General features: G+C 37.4%; 6 protein-coding genes across 6 annotated transcripts; 3 read left to right on the plus strand and 3 right to left on the minus strand.

Moving 5' to 3' along the window:
* Nucleotides 1-1,445: 1,445 nt before the first annotated feature.
* Nucleotides 1,446-4,288, plus strand: LOC117626633 (nuclear intron maturase 1, mitochondrial). Its single transcript, XM_034358413.1, has one exon. It carries the CDS (start codon nucleotides 1,511-1,513, stop codon nucleotides 3,569-3,571), a length of 2,061 nt encoding a protein of 686 aa, XP_034214304.1. The 5' UTR covers nucleotides 1,446-1,510; the 3' UTR covers nucleotides 3,572-4,288.
* Nucleotides 4,289-4,955: 667 nt separating this feature from the next.
* Nucleotides 4,956-5,572, minus strand: LOC117626634. Its single transcript, XM_034358414.1, has one exon. The coding sequence runs from the start codon at nucleotides 5,430-5,432 to the stop codon at nucleotides 4,974-4,976; it is 459 nt and encodes a 152-aa protein (XP_034214305.1). The 5' UTR covers nucleotides 5,433-5,572; the 3' UTR covers nucleotides 4,956-4,973.
* Nucleotides 5,573-6,471: 899 nt separating this feature from the next.
* On the minus strand, nucleotides 6,472-8,851 carry LOC117625037. The gene is made up of 4 exons (XM_034356601.1): nucleotides 8,601-8,851; nucleotides 8,301-8,504; nucleotides 7,633-8,193; nucleotides 6,472-7,001 (listed from the first exon to the last, which is right to left on the minus strand). The coding sequence occupies exons 1-4, from the start codon at nucleotides 8,845-8,847 to the stop codon at nucleotides 6,631-6,633; spliced, it is 1,383 nt and encodes a 460-aa protein (XP_034212492.1). The 5' UTR covers nucleotides 8,848-8,851; the 3' UTR covers nucleotides 6,472-6,630.
* Nucleotides 8,852-10,416: 1,565 nt separating this feature from the next.
* LOC117625975 lies at nucleotides 10,417-11,827 on the minus strand. Its single transcript, XM_034357583.1, has 4 exons — nucleotides 11,465-11,827; nucleotides 11,174-11,320; nucleotides 11,000-11,077; nucleotides 10,417-10,898 (listed from the first exon to the last, which is right to left on the minus strand). Exons 1-4 carry the CDS (start codon nucleotides 11,768-11,770, stop codon nucleotides 10,677-10,679), a joined length of 753 nt encoding a protein of 250 aa, XP_034213474.1. The 5' UTR covers nucleotides 11,771-11,827; the 3' UTR covers nucleotides 10,417-10,676.
* An 825-nt stretch (nucleotides 11,828-12,652) lies between these two features.
* LOC117625991 lies at nucleotides 12,653-14,547 on the plus strand. Its single transcript, XM_034357602.1, has 4 exons — nucleotides 12,653-13,200; nucleotides 13,738-13,884; nucleotides 14,033-14,116; nucleotides 14,199-14,547. Exons 1-4 carry the CDS (start codon nucleotides 12,682-12,684, stop codon nucleotides 14,352-14,354), a joined length of 906 nt encoding a protein of 301 aa, XP_034213493.1. The 5' UTR covers nucleotides 12,653-12,681; the 3' UTR covers nucleotides 14,355-14,547.
* A 10,163-nt stretch (nucleotides 14,548-24,710) lies between these two features.
* LOC117623793 (gibberellin 2-beta-dioxygenase-like) lies at nucleotides 24,711-26,868 on the plus strand. Its single transcript, XM_034354774.1, has 3 exons — nucleotides 24,711-25,399; nucleotides 25,542-25,890; nucleotides 26,252-26,868. The coding sequence occupies exons 1-3, from the start codon at nucleotides 24,993-24,995 to the stop codon at nucleotides 26,519-26,521; spliced, it is 1,026 nt and encodes a 341-aa protein (XP_034210665.1). The 5' UTR covers nucleotides 24,711-24,992; the 3' UTR covers nucleotides 26,522-26,868.
* Nucleotides 26,869-27,339: the final 471 nt, after the last annotated feature.

Consider the following 27,339-nt stretch of genomic DNA (forward strand, 5'->3'; position numbering starts at 1 on the left):
AAACCAACAAGAACTTCAACAGCAGGCCTTTCTCCGCAATGCTGCCCAAGGGTTTTGTCCCTCCTTCCGGCTCCTCCCCTTGCCACAATGGTTACCCCAACTCCGTCGTCTTCTTCTGCGACCTTGCCCCCACCACTGCAAAACCCTAGCTAGCCTACACCAGAAGGATCCTTCAGTCCAAATGCTCATTGTTCTCTTGGACGTGCGCGTCTCGTGATAATGAAAACAGATGATCAAGATCGATGGGTTACGATATTTTTTGTTTTCTTTTTGTTTTTGTACTTTCTTGGTGAATTTTGTTTCAGATCTTTCATTTCACCCACCTTTCTTGAAGCTTATGGGTCGTATGAAAAAGGTGGCACAAGATCAACTGTAAACTATTTGTTAGCCATGTAATAAAGGACAGATATATATATAGATGTGATCAAAACCCATTTGATGATGATAAGTTTCAATACTTCTCTCTGTATTTTTATTTCGATGCATACATATCAAAACCCATTAGGGAAATGCTTCAGAATTTTCTTTTTCTTTCGTAATGAATTAAATAATAAAATTCTGTTATGCATGTTGAGACATGATGTTAATGAGATGTGTGTTAATGCTTTGACATTTGCAGATTTGGGTATGTTTCATTTCTCCTCATACATACAGAAAGTCAATGTGTGTGTTAGTAGGTGTGATTTCAAGCCGGAAAATAGGAAGAGAGGCATGTGATGATGTATAATAAACTCTACTTGTATAATATGAGGGGGCACTGCACTTGCACGTATTTTCTTGGGTTATTCAAGTTTTCGTAGCGTGCACTCCATGCATGGAATGGTAGTATGGGCTCTCTTTGCGATGTGTGCGCAAATCTATACATAGGTTGCATAAAATAACTAGCCTTTCCTATTGTATGTATCTTATGGTAATTTGGGTTCAAATGTTGGCCTTGTCTCCCTCTGCTTTTTCCTTTTGGTGCTTGCAAGTAGTTGGAGTTTGCTTTGAACTCTTATGGAGGATGGGGAAGCGAACCATTTAGGTTTTTCTAGTTACCTACCGTACATAATTTATACGAAAGAATGGAGAAAATTTTATTTACAACGGAGATGCCATTGTGGTGGTATCTCAAATCAATCTCACACTATCATGCTATTGAACTCTCCATATTATAGTGTGTAATAATTAACTTAGAATATTGCCACAATAACATCCCGGTGCAAGGAAGTTCTTCTCCTTCATAGGACTAGGCCAGTCTGACCCGATTCATTTTACGGGCCTAGCGGATTCAATTAGGTACTAGGCCCAAGCTTTATTACACTCTAAATGAAGATAAGAAATTGACCCAACCTAAACAGTGAGGTTCAAGGCCAACCCCAAACCCAAGACCAAGTCCCTCCAATCTCAAAAGCGCGAAGACAAAGCCTCAATAGCAAAACTACCAACGGTCCAAAACCAGCAAAAATTGAAGGGGAGAAGAGGGTTGCGGACTCTCTATCCCTCAACATTCGTCTTCAACCCAACAAAAATGTCAGTGAGAACAACTATCAAACACCTTCAGTGCCACCACTTCCCTTACCTCAAAACCCTCACTCGCACTCTCTCATGGTCCCTCTCCACACCACCGTCGCCAAAGCGACCGCCTTCAAAGCAAGACCAGCAAGACCCATACTCGCTCCTCAAACAAGACCCAATTGAAATTTGCTCGGCTCTGTGGGTCAAGGCCTTCTCTTCCCCACCCACCTTCACCTTCCCCAACCTCACCGGCTTCCTCTCCAAATTCGACCTCTGGGTCCTGGCCTATCAACGCTCCTGCGCTCACGTGACCGGCACGTTCCCTCCCCGCAACGCCATCCACTCCCACGTCCTCCATGACCTCCTCTCCCTCCGAAATGCCGTCGTTCGCGGCAATTTCTATTGGAACAAGAAGACCCAGCAATTCATTCGGAGCCCCAACGACAAGACCAGTATCGAGCTCCTCTCCAAGCGTAAGCTCCAGGCTATGCTCGAGTCCGACGAGCCCTGCTTTCAGGACCGGGTCGTTCAGGAGGTCTTGTTGATGATACTGGAGCCTGTTTTCGAGGCCCGGTTCTCGCCCAAGTCCCACGCTTTTCGACCCGGCAGGAACGCCCACACGGTTATTCGGACTATTCGGAGCAACTTCGCCGGTTACTTGTGGTTTCTGAGAGGCGATATCAGTGAAATTTTTGACAATGTGGATAGGAATATGGTGATGGGTTGCTTAGAGCAGGCCGTGAGGGACAAGAAAATACTGGGTTTGATCCAATGCGCGGTTAGAGCGCCGAATCGAAAACAGAGTGATGGTTATGAAGAATGGCCAAAGAACAGAAAGAAGAAGAAAGCGCCTAAGAAGAAGAAGATTTTGAACGATAAGGAGCCGAAGCCAGACCCGTATTGGTTGAGAACGTTCTTCAATTTTGCACCTGAAGAGGCTGCTAAGGTACCTTCTTATGGTCATTGTGGAATTTTAAGTCCTTTACTTGCTAATGTATGTCTTAATGAATTGGATAAATTTATGGAAGATAAGATAGTTGAGTTTTTTAGGCCATCTAGTCTTGATTCAATTTGGAAGAATTCGATAAACGATGGCTGTCATAACCCGGCTTGGCCAGAGTTTGTTCCTTCTAGTGGCAATGAGAAAACTAGAAAAATGGATTATATTAGATATGGGGGTCATTTCTTGATTGGGATCCGAGGGCCTAGAGAGGATGCAGTCGACATTCGTAAGCAAATAATTGAGTTTTGTGAGAGAAGATTTGGGATAAGGTTGGATAACTCCAAGGTGGATATTGAACACATAACTAGGGGAATTCAGTTCTTAGACCATATAATTTGCCGCAGGGTTATACACCCTACCCTTAGGTACACGGCGACCGGAGGTAATGTGGTGAGCCAAAAAGGTGTAGGGACTCTGCTTTCTGTTACTGCTAGCTTACAACAATGTATTCGCCAATTCAGGCGGCTTGCATTTGTTAAGGGTGATAAAGATCCTGAGCCACTGCCCTGCACTCCTATGCTTTACTCTGGTCAAGCTCATACCAATTCCCAGATGAATAAGTTGTTGGAGACCATGGCTGATTGGTACAAATATGCTGATAATCGCAAGAAAGTTGTTGGTTTTTGTGCCTATGTGATTCGTAGCTCTTTGGCTAAACTGTATGCTGCAAGGTATAGACTGAAATCACGAGCCAAGGTTTATGGAATAGCTTCACGCGATCTCAGTCGTCCACTGAGGGAGAGCAGTAACAACTCTGCACCTGAATATTCTGATCTATTGAGGGTGGGTCTTGTTGATGCAATCGAAGGCGTTCGGTTCTCACACATGTCTATGATTCCATCTTGTGATTACTCCCCATTTCCTAGAAATTGGATCCCGGATCATGAGCAGCTCTTACGTGACTACATCAGACTTGAAGACCCAAAATATTTCTGTGACTTGCATAGATCAATTAAACGAGATGGTTTGAGTTTGCCTCAAGATGAGATATCTGAAATTCTGTGGGATTTCAAAACCCTTGGGGTTTGGAATTATAAGCATAGGGAAGAAAAAGAAACAAAGAAAGATTGATTTGAAGTGCCTGGCACATGATGAATTCTATCATGGAATGGAAAATGGAACTTCATCGATTGCTGACCGGGGTAGGACACCTGCTTGAAATTCTTATGGGCATTGTCAATTTTCATGAAAGGTTTGTCAACTAATTGTTGCGGGACTGCTTAATCAAGGGGGAGGGAATACGCATGCCCATGTATTTAGACTGACTGAAATTTGGAATATGACAGTGAGAATAGCAAGAAAAGGACTTAATTCGGGCATAGTGATTTGGGGCAATGATATGGATAATGTTTTGTCCAATGATCTGCCCTCAGGTGGAGCAAGAAATGTTTCCTGGAATTAAATCCAGTTGTCCGGTTTGAAGTGGCATAAATAAAAGACTCAAGTGAAGCTCCTTTGGACGATTCTATGGACCCCGGACTCATTGTAGAACTAGTATTTATAATAAAATCAAATGGATCAAGAAAGGAATATTTATGAACTGGCCTCAGCAGAAAATGAAGAAAGTTGGAGCAAGCTTTTGCTGTTGATGGTTGGCATTCTTGGGGAAGAACAATGGTCAAATATGGAACACAAGTGGGGTATTGTGGAGTATAGTTGATGTTTTGTTCCATGAACATCTAAGTATAGAAGTCTGCTTAGATCTGTCATGCATGGTGGTAAATTGATGCTGTTTTTCTATACGAACCAAGGGTATGCGGTTTTATTCTGTCATGCTGACCCTCATTATATTTATGCTAAATGCTTAGACTTTTCTGAAGCGCTGAGCGGTAAAAGCAAAGACTTCAGTGCTTTTCTTTCTGATCACCGCCATCCTTATCATCTTCGTCCTCAAATGCTGAAGCTGGGAATGTTCCACCCAGCCGGGGGGTGTTTTAAGGGTAAGCTTGTTTGAAGAGAAATCTTTGAAGTAGATTTAGCAAACGCCGATCCTGTGGAACATTTCCTTATTGGCACAACCAGTGAGCGTCTTAATCCCACCGTTCTCAACCAGCATTGTGAGCTCAGCATCTTAGACGATGGTCCTGCCGGTGCTCTTAACCTTGCGCTCCTTCTTCTGCTTCAGCCGCACAAAGCCTGAGGTTCGGCGGTGCCCCAATCCTTGTAAAGATTAACAATTAACAACCGTTGACTATCACAAGCTTAATTTTCACAGAACTATATTTTAAAAAGTTGTTCATCAAGAGTATCCAAAAAAGAAAACAATTGACTGCATCACCTCTCTGTTTTTCTTCTGCATCATAGGGCATCCTAACTCAACACCAAAACAACCAATACAATACAAAACAAATAATAAAGAAAATGAAATGAAACTGTAACAAGTAATCACATATTAAATGAATTGAAAACAAAAAAACAAAATAAAAGTTATTCAATATTTCATTTTTTTATTCGACCAAAAAGAGAAAAGCTTTCATTTTTTCCCATCAGCATTCTTCTCTTCTTCTTCAAGCCCAAAGGCCGTGACAGGGAACGACCTTGAGATCCCGGTGCCGTTGGCGAACGTGATCTTATCCGGATTCGAATTCGGGTCCACGTAGATATCCGAAATCGAGACCCAAATCAAAAGCTCCTTAGTTTTAACCCCAGAGAGCCTCCTCATCCGATGCTCTTCAACGAAGCCCGTCACCTCCGTGTCGTACGACACCATTTTGCCAATGGCGTGGAACCGATGCTCTTTCTTCTTCTTCTGCTTGAGCCATACGAATCCGGAGGTGTGGTTGTAACCGAACTCTAGGACATCGTCTAAGGGCAGGAGAGCACGCGGCAGGCTCATTCTGTCGAGCAGCTCGTGGGACTTCTGCTTGCATAGGGCTTCGCCGTGATAGATCTCGGCGTCTTCTCTGTGGCTATCGATTTGTTGGCCTGACATTTGGGTGTAATCACAGAGAGAGAGAGAGAGAGAGAGAGAGAGAGAGAGAGAGAGAGAGAGAGAGAGAAGGGTTTGTATAGAAAAGTTAGGAATGGAAATGGAAGTGGTGGAGATCGATCGATTACTATTGCTGTTTCTGGTTAAGGGCAGGTTTTTGCATGCATGGGAAATATAAATTTTCTTTTCTTTTTGAAGTGTCAAATTTCCTTCTTACTTTTTTTTTTTTTCCTCTGATAGAAGTCAAATTTCTTTCTTTAACGGTCTATCTAATTTTTAATATTTTCTAATAGTCTCAATAAAATACTGTGAATTGTTCGGATCTTTGACTCAATCAAATCAATACTAACACTATAAATGATTGACATAATTTAGAAACACCATTTGTTTAATTTGGACAATTTGGGATGAGATTAATCTGGATGAAATTTATTATCTTCCTCGTGAAATGTAACAATAACTACACTCACTTTTTTAGTTGTATAATTTAGATAAGAGTAAGAGTACATTTGAATTTCTCCCAAAAATGTTACTAAATCAATCAATTGAAACAAGGGAGAAATGGCCTCAAACCTCCAATCCAATTATTAGTTCAGCAATAGTGTTGAAGGAAGTGAGGAAAAAATTTATGTACCAAAATTAAAGAAGAAGAAAAAGAGGGGCAGCAAATAAACTAAAGGGTAAAACTATAAAAACTCCATTTTCTCCTCCAAATCTAAAATCAGACTTGCTTTGCAGACCATGGGTCTCATGTTTGAATTCTCATGACATCATAAATATGTGTGTGATAAATCCTCCTCTATGTAGTTTAGATTATCGCTTATCCTAAAATTTTTTAAAAAACAAACTTGAACTCTACTTATTGGAAGCCTGAGAGTTGGTGTTGATATGCGCAGTAAAATAAAATATTAAAAAAAAGGGCAGATAAATAGCCGGTTTCTCAACTGATGCCTGTAATTTTACCACTTCAAAGATTTGTCTTGAGGCCCCATTGCATGCTTTCTCTTAAATTAAGGATCTGTCAACACCAACTCAAAGAATAAAAAAGCCCTGCCCACCTTTATTGTTTGTTGGCTTTAATCATTGAGAGCCTCTTCCAAGTTTGTTAATTAGGCTTTGTTTTGTTTTCTCTCTTCTTTCTCTGTCTCTTTTCTCCCTTCTCTGTGGAACGCGCAGGCTTGCAGACTAGAGACAAAAAAAATTAACTCTCGGATTCACCCCACATCTCCAAAAGATACTTCTGGCACTTGCCGCAACAGCTGCCGTTAACATACAACAAATCAGGGCCTACCCTTTTGGTCTTTTTGCTTTTGGGTCCTTTGAGCCCCACCTCTTGTCTGCCACTGGCCCCACCTCCACGCTTTATGTTGTGCCTGTATTCAACAACAACCTGCTCAAAGACTTCCACTTCAAACATGTTCAGCTTCAGCCTTGGGCTCATGAGATCTCTCACGTATGCAAAAGCCAACTGGTCTCTTGGGTTAAAAGCCTCCAACTCATTGAACAGCAGGCAGGAGAATAGATTGCTCCTCAATCCATGTCTTCTCAGAATTAGAGCACTGTCTGGTACATCTGCCAAATACCAATACCAAAGTCATTAGCTCCTCCAGTCGATCGGCATGCAGTGCATGCAAAATTCAAGTAAACCCAAGAGAAGAAAATACGCAAAGACCCAATGAATTAATTTATCAAGTTGCTGTAGGCAAAGTCATAATGTAATATAATCTGCCCTTGAAACACCCATCCCAATGCATTGCGAACTGTGTTACCTTGCCATGATTTGCAAGTTGCTTGCTTGGACCACATTGGATCACACTATTTTTTTTATTTCTGGACCACGTTGTACAGATAGCTTTCACCAAGTGCACCTACCTCTTCAAATATCTTCGTTTTTACAAGATGGATTGGGTGTAACAAGGAGCAAAAGAGAAGAAATTTCAAAATTTCCTCTCACAAGAAATAAAATATTCCCAGATTAGAGCTTATTCTCAAACACCAAAACCAGTAATTTGATGGCTATCCTGTAAAATTGGCACCTACCTCTTGTACAGACATCACAGGTTATAGTTCCTAAAGTATGTGTACAGTTGCAATATAGCTGTATCATTAAATGACCGCCTGATGGAAGCTTTCAAAAGAAAACAACACCAAAAGCGTTGAAAGTGACGTCTGAAATCTAATAACTTTTCTGCAAGTGGTATACCTGAGGGATAGGGGAGCTTGCTGGGACTCCAAGGAAGCAAACCATTCTCACAATAAGTCTCCATCTGCCTCTTCAAGCCGTCAACATCCCACCATTTCTGCCACCTTGCAGTTGCCATTGCTTCTTCCATGGTATGAATATAGTAGGGATGTTTTGAAATTGCCATGTCTGCATTCTCAGACACAACAAGTGAATGAATCAGCAGCAACGGATCAACCATCAGCTGCAACTTTGCGTCTATCCAAATGCTGAATTTTGAGTTTGGGAAGAGCCTATGGACTAAATATTTTGGTATGACACCATTCATTGCTGGATTCTCATACAATCCCTTGCTCAAAACCTTGACAACCCTCCATGCTCCTATCTTATAGTTTTTGGATTTGCTCGGAATTAATCTATGGTAGACAAGTCCTTTGAGGGTTACATCATCTATAAACAGAAAGAAACATACATTGTCTAGGGTTTTCGATCCGAGGCCTCGGGGCTGTCGAATTTTATCATGGTCGTTGAAGATCGCAGAGACCACTACAACTCCTTTGCAGTTTTCCATATCTGTTCGATCTGAATTACATACAAAATAATAGGCTTAGTCATAAATGTAGCTGAATTTAAAAAGGAAGGAGATAAAAATTGAGACTTTATCGAACTTGCTTGGGTACCAAACTAACCAGAATTACTAATTGGAAATTTCTTCAAAAACCCACAAGGGAATTCAATGCTATCATTATAATGAACAAAATAGGGAATTCTCTCTTGGGTACTTAAATTTCCTGCAAAAGTCTCAGCCTTGCCCTGCATATACCTCAAACCCGATGAAGACCATGAAGAATTCTTACACAAATTTTGGATCTCCTTCAAGACCATCCAATAATCTGAGCACAAAAATAAAAACCCATTTACGAAAATCTCCAAACAAAACAATCAAATGCCAAAATTGAAGAAAAATGAGCTCAAAAAATGGAGGGTACCTGAGAAAAAGACAGGGGACGAGCAAGTGGTACGGTGGGTTGGGATTGCATACTTGTGCTCTCCATAGGTTGCAGGGTAGGAGAAGAGAGGGGCCTGAATTGGGTCGAAAGGGGAGGATCTGAAGAGGCATTTGGTTTGGGAGAGAGAGGTGTAGATAGCTAGAAACAGAGAGGTGAAGAGGTAGAGCAGAGAGAAAAAGACCAACTTTGATTGAAAGAGCAGAGGAGTGGACGTTGCTTTCCCCATAAAATTCATAAGTTTGATCGCCTTGATTTATATTCCTCATTTATCTACTATTCTATGGTTCTTTCTTTTCTGGCAGATTCTTTATTATTATTTAATTAAATTAAAAAAAACATTAGATAATCCCCACATGTTAACTAGTTTCTAACTAGTGGCCCAAATTGCCCCTGGAATATGAGAAGTCAAAGAAGCAGCTAGTTTGTTTTTCTGGTCAAAGAAGTAGCTAGTTTGATGATGTATGGGAGCTTTAGTTACAATCTTTAGCTTTTGGTAAGATTTTTTTTTTCTTCAAAGTTTGGAAGGGGATGTCATTGGGATTCAAGCATGAGATTACTAATCTGTCAAAAAAATTTATATGTAATGGGGATAGCATTGTTCTGTTATCCTCGACCAATAACACAATGACATATGAAAAAATTATCCTACGTGTTATTGCATTATTTGTCAGAAATAACAAAAAGTACTATCTCCGTTACATGAGAGTTTCTCTCTCTACTCACAAATCCTCTCACCATTGAGCTATGGATCCTTTGGCTTTGCCAAGGTTTAATGTACTTGGTTTCACAAGGAATGGGTTCTCTTAACTCTTGAATTAAGTGGCAATATGTCATTACACATACTAAGAATAATGTGGCTTAACTTTAAAGTCCTATTAAATTTTTCTAGGAGGGGAAAATTAATGAAGTGGCCAAACTTCAAAAGCTATTATTATGTGTAATGTACAAGGGATTGCATTCCCAATTTAGTGGACAGCTCCATTTTCAATGCTGCATCATTGGACTTCTGAGACTTAGGACTTGGGAGGGAGATGATGAAGGATAATCATCATCACACAAAAACGTTTAGAAGTGCCTTTTGCTTTAAGAAAAATACTAATCAAGTTTCTTTGATGACCTACAAGGTAGGGTTGATTTGATCCTCCATATGGATCACTAATGGCAGGTCTGATTTGGACACTAATTTATCGAATTATCAATAGCAGCTGATAAAAATGTTTTTCTTTGTTTTTTTTAAATTAAAAAAATTATGTTTGTGGTCCTTCATGATCTCGTCTAATCATAATTGAGTTTGGTTTATGCGTTTGTACTAGTTTTGGACTCGCATTTAGGGCCTGGTCTTTGCCTTGGGAATTTTGGACCCGAAGATCATGTTCTATATATGTTGAGGTAGTTGTACATTGGAATGGACTCATATTCTCTGTTTTGATTTTCTCTGTCATAATCTACTTAATTTTTGTCCTCCACATATCATCTCATTAAAACTTAATTTAAATGACTTAAAAGTTGACATATCATTCTTCAAACAAAAACCCAATTTACTCTTAATTGAAAAAGAAAAAATATACCCTAACCCCCAACTATTGTCAACACATCATTCTTTAGACCTGCCATTAGTGATTGATATGGAAGATCATGACAGAGAAAATCAAAACAGAGAATATATTGAGATGCGATTTTAAAAGAATTATCTTTAACAATAATGTCTAGAACTTATCCATACTTTGTCGTTTGTACTAGTTGTCGCACTCGCCTTTGGACTTCTAAATAATAAAGATTTTCAAACCCAAAAAAGTAATGCTCTGTTCATTGGATATCTAGAATGAACTTTAGATTTAGTACTCGAGTCATTTTATAAGGAATTTGATCTAACGATTACGAAATAGGACATCATCTAAGGGTCTTAGATAAAACCCTCACTATAGAATTCTTATTTAGTACTACGACACCAAACATGAATCAATTCCCTATGAACTATATTTTTGCGAGTGCGATTTTTCTTTTCCAACTTTCTTTTTTTAGTCAAGGAAAAGTCAATAGCTAAAAGCTCATCTCTTATTTCTTGTTTCTTTTTGCTTGTACCTCTATTATGTCCTTTTTGAGGATGTCGACGACCTTCTCAAACTCGTTGAAATTTGTACTGAGTTTATGGAGTTGGCATTCTTCCATGCTTTCTTTCATACAAGGTGTACAATGGAATTCTTCTTTTAGATCGTTAAATTCTCTCCAATATTTTGTCCCTTCATTCTTGTTGCCCTCTATGATGTGAACGATAGCCTGAAAACATGGAAATACAAAATTATAGTCATGTTAACTTATTGTTAGTTCATTTGGGTTTGATTGGTTGCCAAGAAAAGTTCAAGGTGAACTTTTCATACCTTGAACAGCGGACGCCGTGCATCCGAAATCTCAGCATGTCTCAAGCATTCACGGCCGAGAGCCTCCTTAAAATCTCCCTACGGCACATCAACCATCAAAACCAAAGAAGAAAAGTAAAATTTTCTTTATGAATTGGAATGTTTTAAGTAAAAATAGTTGTAACAACTACTTACCTTGTATATAAGCATTTCTACTAGTAACATCTCGTATTCATATGCTTCATGGTTTCTTCCTTCATTGCGTGCTTTTGCTGTTGCATTCTTTAATATTTCAACTGCTTGGGCTTCTTTCCCACTCATTTCAAGCTTCCCAATAACCGACTTTCATAGGCAAAGAAACAAAGCTAGCTAGTAAACTCAAGCATCTTAATTTGATATTAAGAGAAGGAAAAAAAAAACATTTTAATAAACTTGAAATTTAATCATGCCATTGTGGACTATTTATATTCTGAGATGATGCCTAACCTGCAGCTTCTTGTAATCAGGGTGTTGTTCTGCAAGGTGAGTCTTCAGCTCACATTCAGCTATCTCCACTGCAGATTTGTCTGCTCGAGCTTCGTGATATTCGAACAATCTCTGCAAGGCAAGCTGCCCTCCATGGAGGACTGCTATGGACATGGACCTTGTAAGTCGAGGACCTTGATGCTCTTCTTTGCTCATTTTTCGGGCACGAGATATGTAAGCCCCTACAACATAAATGCTGGCAAAAACCACGGTTGCCATCGCTCCATATTTAGTTCTAACACTGAAACTTTTGGAGAAATTCACCATGTTAACGTTTGTTCTAGTGAGATTTTTCGTTTATATTATGTTATGTATTGTTACCATAAATTTGTGAAATATGCGAGGAAAAAGGATGGTGCCGTGTGATTGGCAAGTTATTTAGAAAAGCTGTAATTGATACTTGGGAAAAGATATGAAATCATTCTGATTTCTGTCTTGCAAGGTGGGATTTTGCAAGCTGTTAGAGAAGTTCATTCTTCTCCTAGATGAGGAGCAATAACTTATTCCAATGCTTTATTGGGATTTCTTATCTTCCAAGCAAAGCATTTTTCCAGTATCTAGTTAAGGCCCTGGTCTACATATAGGGAACTGTATCAAAAAGATTAGAGAGACACAATGTAATGCAGTTAATACTGTTGTTTCTTTCTGGAAAATTCTTACTCACACCTCAAGAATGTGTAGCACATTTTATTTTTTGCCAAAGTACTTAGACAAAGTATGGATTCCAGTTTGCTGTTGGATTCTGGAGTGTTTACTTGTAGAGTTGTCGTTCGATCTCCCTATTTCCTTATATCTCGCTATGTCACCTTGGCCTAAATATAGAGAACTATTTTTTTCTGAAAAATTCTTACTCACACCTCAAGAATGTGTAAAACATTTTGTTTTTTGCCAAAGTACTTAGACAAAGTACGGTTGGTCCCATTTTTGCCAAAAGAAAAATTCTGTATTACAAAAGGACATTATGTTGATGCCTTGCCTTGACTAACAAAGTGATACCTTACTTCACTCCTGAAATGCCCTCATACTCATATTCTGTCATACCCTGGGTCCGGTGTGTGGGGCGTGACATGCTCAGTCCTTGCCATTTCAGAATATGACCAAATAAATACTAGTATTGTTAATTAACTCTACAATTGCTACCTAGTACTTTAAACCCTCAAAACAGCACAAATTATTTCATGGATTCTGCACTGTGTCTCCAATATGGTGCTCTATGTGTGCCTTCCCCCATGCGAGTGACTAGGGTGCCCAATCTCCTTCCCAATTTCAACAACCCTTCTCCTCTTTCACTTTCTTCCTTGTGTTCCACACACCGTGCCGTGTCAGGGCATGCCTTCAGCCCTGTGATTTCTGCTCTTAACAAGCCCTCAACACCTTCAACAAATGACAAAGATGATAAAAAGTTAATTGTGAGAGGCATAGGCGGTGCCTCTGTGGTTTTGGCCTGTGTCCTTGGCATCATGAATTGCAACTACAAGTTCACCCCAAGAGCCATTGCAGGTGTTAGGGACCCGTATCAGACAAGTCGTTCTTCTATAAAGCAAGACATATTGTATCCGAAAAGCGCCAAGGACGTGTTACAATCCTTGTTGATGGTGAATGAGAACGTTGCCTCATCTAAAACCTCGATTCTCCCAAATTTTAAAAATCTCAAGTCGCCTCCGGAGCCTTCCATAAAAGATTGTGAAGATCTTACGGTATACTCTTCCATCCATACACACACTGTTATTAGTTTGTACTGTCAGATTTGGGGTAAACAACTACAATTATAGAACTAAAAGGTTTGTATTAGTTTATTTTATAGTCTAATAACATAAAAATGCGCACTAAAATTGCCTTTCCTGGCATTAATCTTATGAGCTTGTCTACTCACAGGCAAGCTCAAGCCACACAGCTAGAACAATTACCTTTCTTTTGAAGAATTAACGTTCTTGAACCCTTGTATGTTTGTTTATTTCATGAGAAATCTATGCGGAGGTGCCATAAATAACACCAACAAAACATTGGTCACATCCATTTAATTTAAGTAGCAAGCAAAATGAATTGGTAAATTTAAGATATCAGATATTTCACCTTTATATCTTTAATTCTCGATATATCATTGTCACCAACAAAAACGTACTGACAAATATACTATCATTACATTTTCTGTAATATCGATTAAAACGTCGTATCCACATAGCCTAGCTAGAATTTATAATGTACTTACTGCTAACTTAGTGCACTGCTTGTAGATTCAAGCAGCAGGCCTGATCAAAAGTGGAAAGGGTGATAGGGCAGAAAGACAACTTGAAGATATATACAATAACATGGTGAAGGGAGGAAAAACGGAGTCTGCATACAATGTGCAGATGGCACTGGTAGCAATTCTCATTTTCCAGGTTTGTCAAATTGCAGTTACAAAGACAACACACTAAAATATACAGCCGAATTCAGTATGAAATCAACAAAGACAACGCTTTTTCTTCTTCGATATTCACATTTCTTGCTAGGATATAAGCAAACGTAAATGTGTTTCTGCTAATGTAGGGGAAGTACCAAGAAGCTTTGAAATGGATTTGTCTCAACAAGGACCACGCTGTCGCATCGGATGGTCGGGTTCATCTATATAAGGTCATTCATTCATTCTTCCGAGCTATTATACCAAGTAATTAAAAAGAAAAACAGCTCATTATTGTTATTTTGAAATTTTCAGGCAATTATATATACTATGTTGGAAGAAAATAAAGAAGCCAAGGAATACTGGGAAACATTCATCGGCTCTCTTGACAATGAGGGTTTGCCAAATCCAATGTCGTCGCCTTCACATGGGTCTAAGCATAAGCAGCACAGCGGTCGGATCAAGATATGAAAGGCGCCACCACCAATTAGACGGCCTAATATTCCTACTTCTTTTTTTTTAATTGAGAGATTCTCAAAATGCATGAAATTTGTTTTCTCTATTGCCTAGACCTCAATTTAATTGATCTCCATTATTTCGTTACTCACTCTTTCCCCCCCTAAACAATAGACTGAATTGTTCAAAGGAATTATCTTTCATATGACGGAATGAATGTGCAAGTCCAAATATTTTGCTAGGGTTTAAATTTTCTTGGTATGTAGTTGGGTGGTAAATTGGCCTCCTTGAGTTGAATGGTTGGCATAAGCTACATGTCAAACCTTTGGGTTCCTTGTGCATACCCTTGAAGACATGCAAAGGGTATAACACTGTTTTCTTATCCCCATCCAATAATGTAATGCCATGTAAAAGTGTTATCAAGCATGTCATAGTGTTATTAATTAAGGATTGCAAAATAGTGTTGTCCCCTTTAAAACGTACGACATTATAAACCATAGTTGGGGGGTCGTAGCATGGAGTGGGCTTTAGGAATAAGGATGGGCTAAATTTCTACTTTCTTTATTTGTCTATTATATGTATGTTATCATGTGTAATGTAAGAGGTTCCAAGGGGGAAGGCCTTGTGTAGTTATGGCATCCACTAACCACTGTCAGAAAGAATCAAATGCATGATGCAGGCTGAGGCAGAGGACAAGTCAAGGAAGTGTGTGTTGGTTTTCCTCCCTGTCACAAAATGTTGAAGAAGAAAACCAACGTGATGGGACCATTTATGGTAATAGTCCAACCAAAAATGGAAAAAAACACAATCATTATATATAGATTTATGAAAGAATCTTATATAAATTGAATAAATTCCAAGAGTGCTGTGCTGCGCACTGTCCCAAAAGATATATTTGCAAGTAAACAGAAAAGAACTATCATTATAACAAAAAAAGTAAAATATCAAGGATAAGATGAGGTGATTCCTTAAATCACTCAACTCTATTTTTACTAAATAAAACATAACGAGCTAGTCGGTGCACAACCTCATTTGCCAAACGACCAAGAAAAGAGAATCAAAAACCAGATTTATCTTTGAACAGGTCTTCGATGTCCTCAATCGACCAAGAAACATATAAGATATTTGTGTATTATATGTATATATCGTGGGGAAGGGCCAGTGTAATAACCACTAACAACTGTCACAAATCATGATGATAAGTCAAGGTCTGATGACATAACTATTTAGGAGCTTAGCTGATCAGCAGCTCAGTTTCGGGGCCCGATGACAGCTTTGGGTTGAACAAAATGCCCAATCCAAAAGCAACGTGATGGGCATTTTAAATAAATGTCAGAGCAAAGGGGGGAAATATATGTTTTTATTTTTATTTTTAAATAATACCATTTATAGTAATAGTCCAACAAACAATATAGATTCTAACCAATAATGGAAAAAAACACAATCATTACTGCCCCAAGACTGTTGTGCCTACTGCTCCAAAAGACTCTTGTGTGTTATGTTAAGACCACAAATTTATTTATTAGAAATGTAAGTGATCATGTCACTTTCAAATTTATGTCCAATAATACTTAAGTTCCAAACCAATTTATAAAATTTTTATTCTGCCTAATAAAATTGAATTGTAAGGGCTAGTTTGGCATTGTTGTGCTGTGAAAATAATCACCGTTAGATTTGCTGTGAGAGAAAGCAGTTTGACGTTTGGTAAACTTTTTGTTAAAAGTGTTGTTGGTACTAATTCCCGCATAATTAGAAAATGATTTCTGCATAATCATTAAACCTAGCGCCTCTTCGAAACTGATTCCTCCATAATCAGAAGCATCTCATTAGCTGTTTTCCCTTATAGCTTTCTCTCACAACAATTTTTAACAATAAATGATTTTCTCATAGTTTACCAAATGGGTCTCGGCTTCCCAAATTTTTTAAAAAATCACTTATTACTCCAAATAAACAATATCAAACGGGCACTAAGATTCAGATGGCATATTTTCTAAAATATAAAGCAATTCTTGTTTTCCAGCAGGTTTGTGAAATTGTAATTACAAGGACAACACACTCAACAAAGACAACACTTTTGTTTCTTCCTTCAATAATACATTTTTGGTGTTAGCATATGAGCAAATGCAAATGTATGTCGACTTATCCGGGGGAAGTACCAAGAAGCTTCAAAATGTGACTGTCTCAAGAGGGATTTTGCCATCCCTCAAATCGTGTTGCATATACTCTGTCTAGTTTTGCTTTGAGGTGTAACGCTATTACTATTTGGGAGGAGAAGGCTCCTCCTTGGTTGGAGACTCATCTTCATGATGATTTGGTTGTAACCCTTTCCTGATAATTGAATTGCTTCGGCTATTTTTTTAATTAAAAAATTAAATAAATTTTAAATTTTAAATTATAATAAATAAATAAATAAATAAAAGGTAGAGCAGACAATTAGAATGGTCAAGGCACAATCCAAACCTGAAATCATGAATTTAACTGGATGAGACTGTGAGTTAGTTGGATAAAATGTGCCAAGTCTAAATATTTTGGTAGGTTGAAAGGCTGACATAACTTTAGTTACATTGACATACAAAATTAAAAAGATGAAGATGAAGAAGCATGGTTTAATAATATACGTATGGAGTGGGCTTTAGGCATTTAGGATGGGCAATGTTACCAGCTGCAGTGTTTTTTTTTGTCACCAAAAGATGGGCTCGGCTATACCCACGGGAGAAAATAGCTAGCTGTCCTCATGGTAAATACAAGATCAAGAGTTGGGGAGATGCTACAATGACGGGAATTTTGGTGAGGGGGTTGACGTACAATATTTTCTCTCTCTTATTGGATAGTGGGATTGAACCCCTCCCACAACCCCCTCATTATAGCATTTCCACAAGAGTTTATGGGAATAACTGGTGAGGGATTCTTCAAATTTTACTTATGGGGTGTCCACTACGAATTTCATTTCAATGATTCGACCGTCTATTCCACAAGTCTTCATTAATACTTCATAGATTATATTTATTGGATAGTGGGATCCCACAACCCCCTCATTATAGCATTTTCACAAGAGTTGATGGGAATAACTATTGAGGGATTCTTCAAATTCTGCTTATGGGGTGTCCACTATGAATTTCATTTCAACGATTCGACCGTCTATTTCACACGTCTTCATTCATACTTCATAGATTATATTTGCAAAAAAAAAAAAAAAAATAGACAAATTAGAAACCATTAAGGTATAGTGACCAACAAAATAAACAAATACGGTGCTTTCAAAAAATTAAAAAAAATAACCATTATATTGAGTGATCAAATGGTTTGGATTGAGTTTTTACAGGGATAATTTTTAAATGAATATCTAAATAATAGACAATTCGGATCATTGAAATACAATGCAGAATAGACTCAATAAGAGTATCCCTATATATAGTTTTCTTTTGGATGTTGAATATACTCGTGTACATATGTATACAGATATATGTTAAATTTTTTCCTTGGTGGAGATTATACTGGTATATTTTCAGAACTGTGTCTGACTAATTTAGGATTTTGTTTTCTGTAACACAAAATACATGTCTGTTGACCAAGAAACATATAAGATATATCTGTCTAATATATATCATGTGTAATGTAAGAGGATCCAAGGAGGAAGGCCTTGTGTAGTTCTAGTAGTAACCACTGTCAGAAAATCATGTTGTTTCAGAATCGAATGCATCTGATGATGCAGAAGGCAGAGGAGAAGTCAAGGAAGTGAGTTGGTTTCCTTCCCTGTCTGGTGTTGCAGAATGTGTGGGAAAATACATAACTGTTGAGAAGTTTAGGTGATCAGCTCAGTTTCAGGGCCTGATGACAGGCTTTGGGTTGAACAAAATGTTAAAGGAGCATGAGGTCGAGCCTCAGCAGCCCTGAGGTGCAGCGGCCAAATGCCCAATCAAAATCCAACAGTTGCTCCAATACACGTGATGGCCTTAGCCCTTCTACGTCTCCTTTGTCTAAATGTCAGGGCAAAAGGGTTAGGGTTTTTTAAATAATAGGGTGACGAGGTATCGAAGCAGAGAGCTTATATCATATTCTACCAAACGCCCAGGCACTTAATGTACAAAATTGCAGATTTTTTTTTCTTCTTCAGTGGGTGGTTATGTCTTCAACTTCCAACCATTCTAACACCTGTCACAAATCCAGATCTACACTTGGAGAAATCAGAGATTTAAGAGGGGAAACTATAAATGTTTTTCTGTATACCATTTATGGTAATAGCCCAACAAACAAATCTAGATTCCAACCAAAAATGGAAAGAAAAAAACTCAGTCATTATTTTTGAATGAATCTGACTACCAAAAGATATATTTTGTATAAACAGAAAAGAATTATACATACCCATTCATAAATTCACTCATGCAGACGTCTGAATGTTATTATTATGCGGATACCATGTATTTTCTATTATTACTCTCTTAGTTTCTCCCCGTTTACATTAACGTCCGCAACTGTACAGATGAGAGAATATTGTATATCCATAATATATCTTATATTTGTATGGAAAACTTCTCTTTACACTTCACATAATATAATTCAATCAATCCAAAAAACAAAACTCACATATTTATAATGTTTTTCTTCGTAGAATATATATCAATTAAATAATTTCTAAGTCATGGTGTGCGATGTTTAGACCACTCATAAATGTAAGTGATCATATCACTTTTGCTTGTCATGACAATGAGTGGGAAAGCAAAAGAACACCATTATTCTCGTGTCTATCCTTACTTGCTTCGTACTCTTTGCTATGGTAGAATAGGTGAAAGTGTTCTAATAAAATTGAACTGTAAGATTCCCGTGCCAAAATAGCCTTGTTCTTCCAAGTTCCCACGTGTCAACTGACCATGCAATATTCCAAATCACTAAAGAATCTGGCAGGGGCACTATGTACACTTTTTTTTTTCCCCCATATATGAGACAACATCAATCATATATTTTGGCAATTATATTCTGCGTTAATTTCGTACTTTTCCAGTGAAAATTATCGATCACAATTTGGAGTCTCTTAGATGAAGTTAATGACCAATTTACCACAAATATTTATGCTATCTCTGACAAATAGGCATTTTGACTATCGTTCTTCAGTCTTTTTGGTCATTTCCTCTAAGCCTCTAGTTTAAGTGTATGTGTTATATCATCAACCACTGCTATCAATTAGTCTTCGAATAAACGTTTTTATTAAATATTATTTTGTAAGCTTGCATATCGTTGTACGTGGGAATTGTCTAAGCTTGGAGGGATATTCTAAGCCATTAATTTACTATAAATTATATGTTATAATCGATAGACTCAGTCCATTTTGTCTTCCTAGAGGTAGATCTAGGTTGATTCCTTGTTTTTGTAATTAATTTGGTTTTGTTTATTTTGTGGTGGGCATTGTAAGTTGTAACTACTCCTTCCCTATAAAGAAAAAGAAATTATTACTCATGATATGATGTAGAACAGCTAGCGATGGCGATTGAGGAAGAGTTGGGGTAAATTAAAAAAAATATAGGTTTGGTTGCTGGCTTCTGATTTGAGCTCATGACTTGCCTTTTTAAATAGAACGGCGTCACAAGTCAAATTCACTATTTTGTTAGGACGTATGAGATTTTTTGGGTATTTAACAACGTTTACTAGCCCAAAATAACATTTGAGTCCTTTCTTAATATATATTTTTTTAGGGAACCACCTTAATCACCATTCCAACGTAAATGTTAGAAATTTGGACTCTGAATGCCTTAAGGATATTATTTTAGACATAAACACGAAAGATAAATATGTTACATCTCACATACATATATGACTTTAGACATAAACACGAAAGATAAATATTTTACATCTCACATACATATATGACTGACATAAACCAACATAAATAGATAGAGACCATACGTATTTCATTGTAAGCGTGGGAGCTGAGGAAAGCATGGGCGGCATATTAGAAGCTGGCACACATATAGATAGGTTCTCCCATTATTGTCGATTCACAGCTAAAAGAGACGGACGGTAAGGAGAGATAGAGGAATATATGGGAGGAGAGTGTATATGTATGTGTGTACGTTGTTAATGAGAGATGCTGACTCTGACTGATGATGACCAAGCTGGACGCCATTACAGCTACAATCAAGTCGTAGTCGTACCCTGGTCCTCCACGTGTCAGTGGCACACTAAGTATGTTTTATCATCAAGCTTCGAAATAGTACCACGTGTACCGCTGATAGATACATGCCCTAGCTAGTACCATAGCTATAAGCTTTAGCTTGGTAGAGAAGTATTAGAAAAGCACTTGCACAGAAGGAGATGTATGGGCTTATGGTTTTTTGCCAATTGAAGAGGGAATCTAGTAGGCGGGGGCCATAGGCAGCTGTAACCCCAGCGGCTTGTCAATGTCACACAGTCATACTCAAACTGTCATACATGCCCTATGAAACCAATTCAATGCCTAAAAGAAACCAAGAGGAATCACATTCGAAAAGTAAAGAGCTTATACCATACAATTCAAACGCCTTGTCAATCTCAGTTGTATTTTAAACTCACGGGAAACATTATCTATGTCCTAAATTTTAACCAGTAATGATCGTGTTTGTCATTGCTATACATGCGGTTTAAATTCCTAGTCCGACAATATAAATATTTAACAATTAATTTTTGTAGCCAAGTCCCAAAGCTAGTTGGATACAAATAGAAAACCTAAAGGGTAGACAATCCAACTTTTTCTCCAAGGGCAGTGTCATAGTTGGATCAGGTTATGCGGTCTAGATTCATAGTTCAGAGCTCTTTTTCTCTCTCATTTTTTGGCAGTGAGGAGTGAGAGTTGATCAGGTTAATTGCATCTACACTATTTTTCGATATGTTTTCTCAAGATTTAACGTCCATTGCCCCGACTAGGGACCTTGACTGTTCCACCACCTACTCTCTCATGCAGATAAAAAGTCTCTGCAGAGACTGGAGAGATAGGTCTATATCCAAGTCAGTCAGTCCTTGAAAAAGTCTGTATAAACCATACGCATAATGCAGGCAGTTTAATCTCTATCTCTATGTCTCATGTCTCGTGTCTCCACCTTCTTCATGACACGTCATTTCTTGCCTTGCATTATTGTTTCAGAAAAAATAAAAAAGAAGATTCCTGAGTGACGGGAATGGGAGCCTACTGCTCTAGATAAAATTTACATATGGAGCTCTATTTTCAGGTTTTTTTTAGGGCTAAATTAAGGAGTTTGATCATGACTTTTTATTTAATTTAGTTTGACTTTGACGATGAATTTAGTAAAAGGCGTTGTTCCACACGCTAATATCCTTTTGCCTACACAAGCAAAGAATATCAGTGCTGTAATCAGAACCTTTACGATTACGAAACAAAATTAAAACGACCCTTAAATTATGTTTGTACTTATTCCATTGTCCTCAATATATTTGATTGCAACAGTACGATAGCTTTTCTTCCATTAACTCAAAGGGGTCTCTTGTGTTCTTTGACCAACCAGATGCATTTGTATTTGTTTGGCAATATGTACCTAAAGAACTTAATAATTTTTTCTTTCCAAATCGAAAGTGTGTACTGAAACATACAAAAATTACCTGAATCAAACTAAAGTTCACAAATTTCTATGTGCAAGGGTGATATTAACAATAATTTTAGTCGATTATTCTTAACAAGATATTGATCTTCTTATAAGTAGCTATATATATATATAAATAATAAACTTTTACTTTCTCAACTATAATGAAGTCGACAACTTAGCATATTGGAGCCAGCCAGCTAATAGTTAATAGGTTTTTTCTTGTTCAACTATGTCAGTGGATAAGTGAAAATCTGTCTTGAGAATTTCGGAATGTATACGTAGCAATCATTTTGACCTTTCTTTGTTTTTGGTGATACTACGTGACAATTTCTGGACCATTCTTTCCAAGTTTGATCCTTACTTAGAAAATTTGGCTTTACTATTTGTGTAATGTTCATTCTAATTTTAACTGATCAATTATATGTGGTTTACCCTACAGAACTTTATGTATTATTTCACACATGCATGATGCATGCCCAATAATTTTCCAATGAGAGACATCAACAAACGCAATTATTTGTCTGTTGGCAAAAAGTTTATGACGAGGGGAGGCTACCTTATTCCGAGATTAGGCATACTAAGGTTTTTTTGAGGACTTATTTAGGAGGTTTTAGTCTTTTTTATTTATTTATATTTTTATAGATTACCCATTAAAAGAGATTATCGGCAACGGAACTCAAACCTAAGCCTTGATAGTGAAGAGAATGATCCTTACCAACTCAACCAACCTTTGTTGGCACAAACTCAATTATTTGTACGTACCCACGTCATTAGATGTTCGATCGACTCTCACACCTTTTTTTTTTAATTTTTTCCTGTACAAAAGAAACAAAAACATACAATTATTTGTCAATTCAAGAAACTGAGTTTAATTAGTTTCATGTATGATTTATTGAAGAAAGTCATGCGATTGGACTCTATAAAATCTGACAAAATCTATATCAAATATATAAAATAAAAACCGGACCCTTTTTTTTTTTTTTTCATGTCGAACATTTGAGACATTTGTCATTCATGGCATATTTTGCGAAATATGGGACAATAAAAAATGAAAACTAAAACAACGACAATAAAATTTTCAATTATTCATGCATATATATAAATCTTATTCGGCAGTTTGGAATTTATAATACCAAGCCAAGATACTTGTTACCATCATAAAACATTAATTTGATTTTATATATATGTAAAAACAATTGCAGATATGATAGTAAGCTATGAAAAGCACCTTGCAGAAAACAATTTGTTAAAGTCAACTATATCCCTTTCATTCCAAAGAAATAAAAGAAAAAAAAAAGAAAAAAAATTACATCCCTTTCATTCATAATATTTTTTTAATTATATGCATGTCACAGGAATAGCATTAGGACCTTTTGGGCACTTGCCAATGCCCCATCCAATAATAATTCATGAGTTCCCCATTATCACTGGAAAACCTCATCCCCACCACTCTACTAATTAGTATTTTTATTATTTTCACAAAAAAAAAAAAAAAAAAGATAGAGAGAGGGTTAGGGTTTTAACTCATAGTTAATTAGTGTTTAGCAGTAATAATATTGGAAATCTATGTTGGAGGCAGTACATGGGGCTCTCCTTTCCCTTTTAAGATGCCGCATTTAAGCGATCATATATCAAAGTTTATCCTTTCATCTTTTTGCCTTCCCCATCCAACATACTAATATAATGCAATGGAAACTTTCACATATGGAAGTCCACATCATATTTAGGTGCAATACAGCAAAAAATTCGGTTAATTGAGGCTAGCTCCTCTTTACCCTAACCAGTCTCCTAACTTGGGAATGATGACTTGGTGACATTCCTTATTTATTATGGCCTTTAGATGAGATCTTATCTTTTAACTGTTGAATCAAATTAGTTAGTCGTTAGATCAAATGAATTAGGCTGATTCAAAAGTTAAGAGATATGACTTTACCTAAAGGTCATATATAAGGCCCTCACTATATAATATAATGACTCATACAATTATTGCTTGTTGAAATGAGCCCCTTTGTAAAAAGCTCTTATTAAAGCTAGAAGACAATAAAAAGAGCAAATAAGTAGAGGCATTGCTTTTTTTTTTTCTTTATATATATATATTTTTATTTTTTATTTTTGGGGTTAAGAAAATTAAGAAGTGTCGTTGTTACTTCAAGCTTCTTACAGAATCTTTTTGGTACAATTCTTCCATAATCTCTTTTCTAATAGGTTCCCATGCCACAAATCTCGCTCCAATGTATCAAACTCAAGATCTTTTCTTTTCAGCAAATAATTATATTATGTGTGTCTATGTAAGCAGACGCTCACCATCACATGATTAATTGCTTTGAGACCCAAAAGGATTATAACATAATATAAAAACCTTCAATATAACAAAGACCTGTTACAATATAAGTAGACGACGTAGTTGATATTTTTCACTTTTAAATTATATAATTATATTACAACAAGAGTAAATGGAATCTACTAGTACAATTCGTGTAAGAAAGTAAATAAAATTTCCCCGAACAAAATATATAAGTAAATACTATTTTCGAAGGCTAATGAAATTCAAACTAATTCATGCGAGTGCAAATTTTATGCATCATCCCCCTCTCTCTCATGTAACAATGAATCTGTTTCATGACTCAAAATAACAATTCGTGCAAGTATATATCATATATAAATATAATTATTATAAAAGTGAATGCGGATGGTCCTTTTCTATGTAGTAAATATTATTATATATCAAAGAGAGGTTTTGTGTTTCCCTAATAATTTTCTGTTTTGTGTTTCCTGAAATCAGAAATTGGAAATGGGAAAAGCAATTTCTCTCCCTCGATAGTATAAACACACCACACCAAGCGGACGCACAACACAAAGCCAGATGGCTCCTCCTTATAGTTCCTAACGCCTCTGCCCCTCAATACTCATCATGCATAATAAGCAAAGCCATTTCCCCATTTAAACCCATCACCCTCCTCCCTCTCTCAACATTCTCACCAAACCAAACTTTAAAACCCCTCTTCTTCTTCTTCGTCTTCTTCCCACATCTCTCTCTCTTTTCTAAAACCAAACACAAACATCTCTTTGTGCAGCAACATCAGCTATGGTGGTTCTTTCTCAACCCGCGGCATTAGACCATTTATCTGATCTGATCAAAGCGTGCAAGCCCACCAGCTTGTTCACTGGAATTCCAGTCGTGGACCTCTCAGACCCTGAAGCAAAACACCACATAGTCAAGGCCTGTCAAGACTACGGCTTGTTCAAGCTGGTCAACCATGGAGTGCCATTGGACTTCATGACCACGCTTGAAGCCCAAGCTCTCAAATTCTTTAACTTACCCCAGTCAGAGAAAGAGAAGGCAGGCCCTGCCGATCCATTCGGCTACGGAAGCAAGAGAATTGGCCCAAACGGTGACGTGGGTTGGATTGAATACATCCTTCTCAACACCAATCCTGATATCATCTCCCCCAAGTCCCTCTCCATTTTCAAAGAAAACCCGGAAATTTTCCGGTAAACTTCTCTCAACAGGAAAACAGAGGACTCTGTTTCTCACTCTGTTTTAATCCTCTGTTTTACAAAGAAACAAAACAAAAACGTATACAAAGTAATCTAACTTTTGTTCCATTGGTTTTGCTTTCATTTCGTGTTACAGTGATGCAGTGTTAGATTATATCTGCGCGGTGAAGAAGATGACCTTTGAGGTATTGGAATTGATGGTTGATGGGCTGGGGATTGAGCCAAGGAATGTGCTGAGCAATCTTCTGAGAGAGGATAAGAGCGACTGTTGCTTCAGGCTAAACTACTATCCGCCATGCCCAGAGCTTCAGGCATTGAGTGGACGAAACTTGATTGGCTTTGGGGAGCACACAGACCCACAGATCATCTCTGTCCTGAGATCAAACAACACATCAGGCCTGCAAATCAGTCTCAAGGATGGGACTTGGGTTTCTGTCCCGCCTGATCAGAACTCCTTTTTCATCAATGTTGGTGATTGTTTGCAGGTACCAATATAAATGGAATTATTGTTTTTTTCTTCACTTTTTGTTTTTATACATATTATTTGTTCTGCTTTGGTAATTATGGTCAAATCCTAACTTCTGGCAGCCAACTTGCATTTTGCCTCTTTACTTTACTTCCTTCCAAAACACTCTCTCACAACATCCCACCAGCAAAATATCACTTCCTCTTCTGCCATTTTCTTTTGGGGTAATTTTTTTTGGTGTTTTGGGGTGATTCTAGATATGCCAAAATCACTTTTAAATGATTTTATAGAGAAACACATGGAAGGTGACGAGCCCTTCATGTACTGTTTTTTGTGTGGAAAATGTGTGTTCACTAATTTTGGAAGTGGCTTTGATGCAGGTGATGAGCAATGGAAGGTTCAAGAGCGTGAAGCATAGGGTTTTGGCAGACACTACAAGTTCAAGGATTTCAATGATCTTCTTTGGAGGGCCACCTTTGAGTGAAAAGATAGCACCTCTGCCGTCACTTATGGCAGAAGGAGAAGAAAGCTTGTACAAAGAGTTCACGTGGTGTGAATACAAAAAGTCCGCCTACAAGTCAAGGCTGGCTGATTATAGGCTAGGGCTGTTCGAGAAATCTGTGCCAATGATGTCAAATTCCCAATTTTAGGAAAAAAAAATGTTGTAGATTTTGTTCAAAGCTCAGAATAGCTGTGAAAAAGTTGACTCTAGCTGCTCAGTTTGCCATAGAAGGCAAACAAATAGGTTGTTATCGATCATCTTCTTTCTTTTATTTTTCCTTCTGTCCCTTTTCTTTTGACTTGGTTTCTTCTTTCTTTCTTTTTCTTTTGTTCTTGGTTTCAATGTAACAAGAAGAACCACCTTCTGCCAATGCCAGTTTGTCATCTTCATGTCCTTATGTTGGAAGCACTCAGTCAAGTTTCCGAAGATAAACTGAAATTGGTAGTGTTACATGTATGTCGTGATTTATAAAAAAGGTATTCTAAATCTGAATAATCTATTTTCACATATGTAAAGATGTTGAGTCTCGGGATTGCCCATTTGTACAGATATGGTAGAGGGGCGCCCCCTCCCTCTAATTTTTCTAATTTTTTTCTTTTCTTTATTTGCATTTTTGGGACTTATATTGAATTTTAATGTGTCTCACAACCTGAAGGAATTCGGAGGGAGGGGTCATTTCATTTTTGGATTTAGAACGAATAGGTTCAAGAGATGAGATGTAAAAATATATAATCTTTAATAATCAACCTTCTATCTTGACCAAAAAAAAAAAAATCACCTTCTATACTTAAAGCTAGTTTGTCACCACCATGTCAAGAACATACCATTGTCAAGTTTTCTTAAATAAATTGATAGGAGTAGGAAAAAATACCACACATACTAAAACATGTACATGATAAAACCAATATGTCAACGGTGGTCTCGTTAAAACCTTCTTGAGAAAAACTACAGAAACAAATTACAAGA

The sequence above is a fragment of the Prunus dulcis genome, chromosome 4, assembly GCF_902201215.1.
Source record: "Prunus dulcis chromosome 4, ALMONDv2, whole genome shotgun sequence".
Lineage (NCBI taxonomy): Eukaryota > Viridiplantae > Streptophyta > Magnoliopsida > Rosales > Rosaceae > Prunus > Prunus dulcis.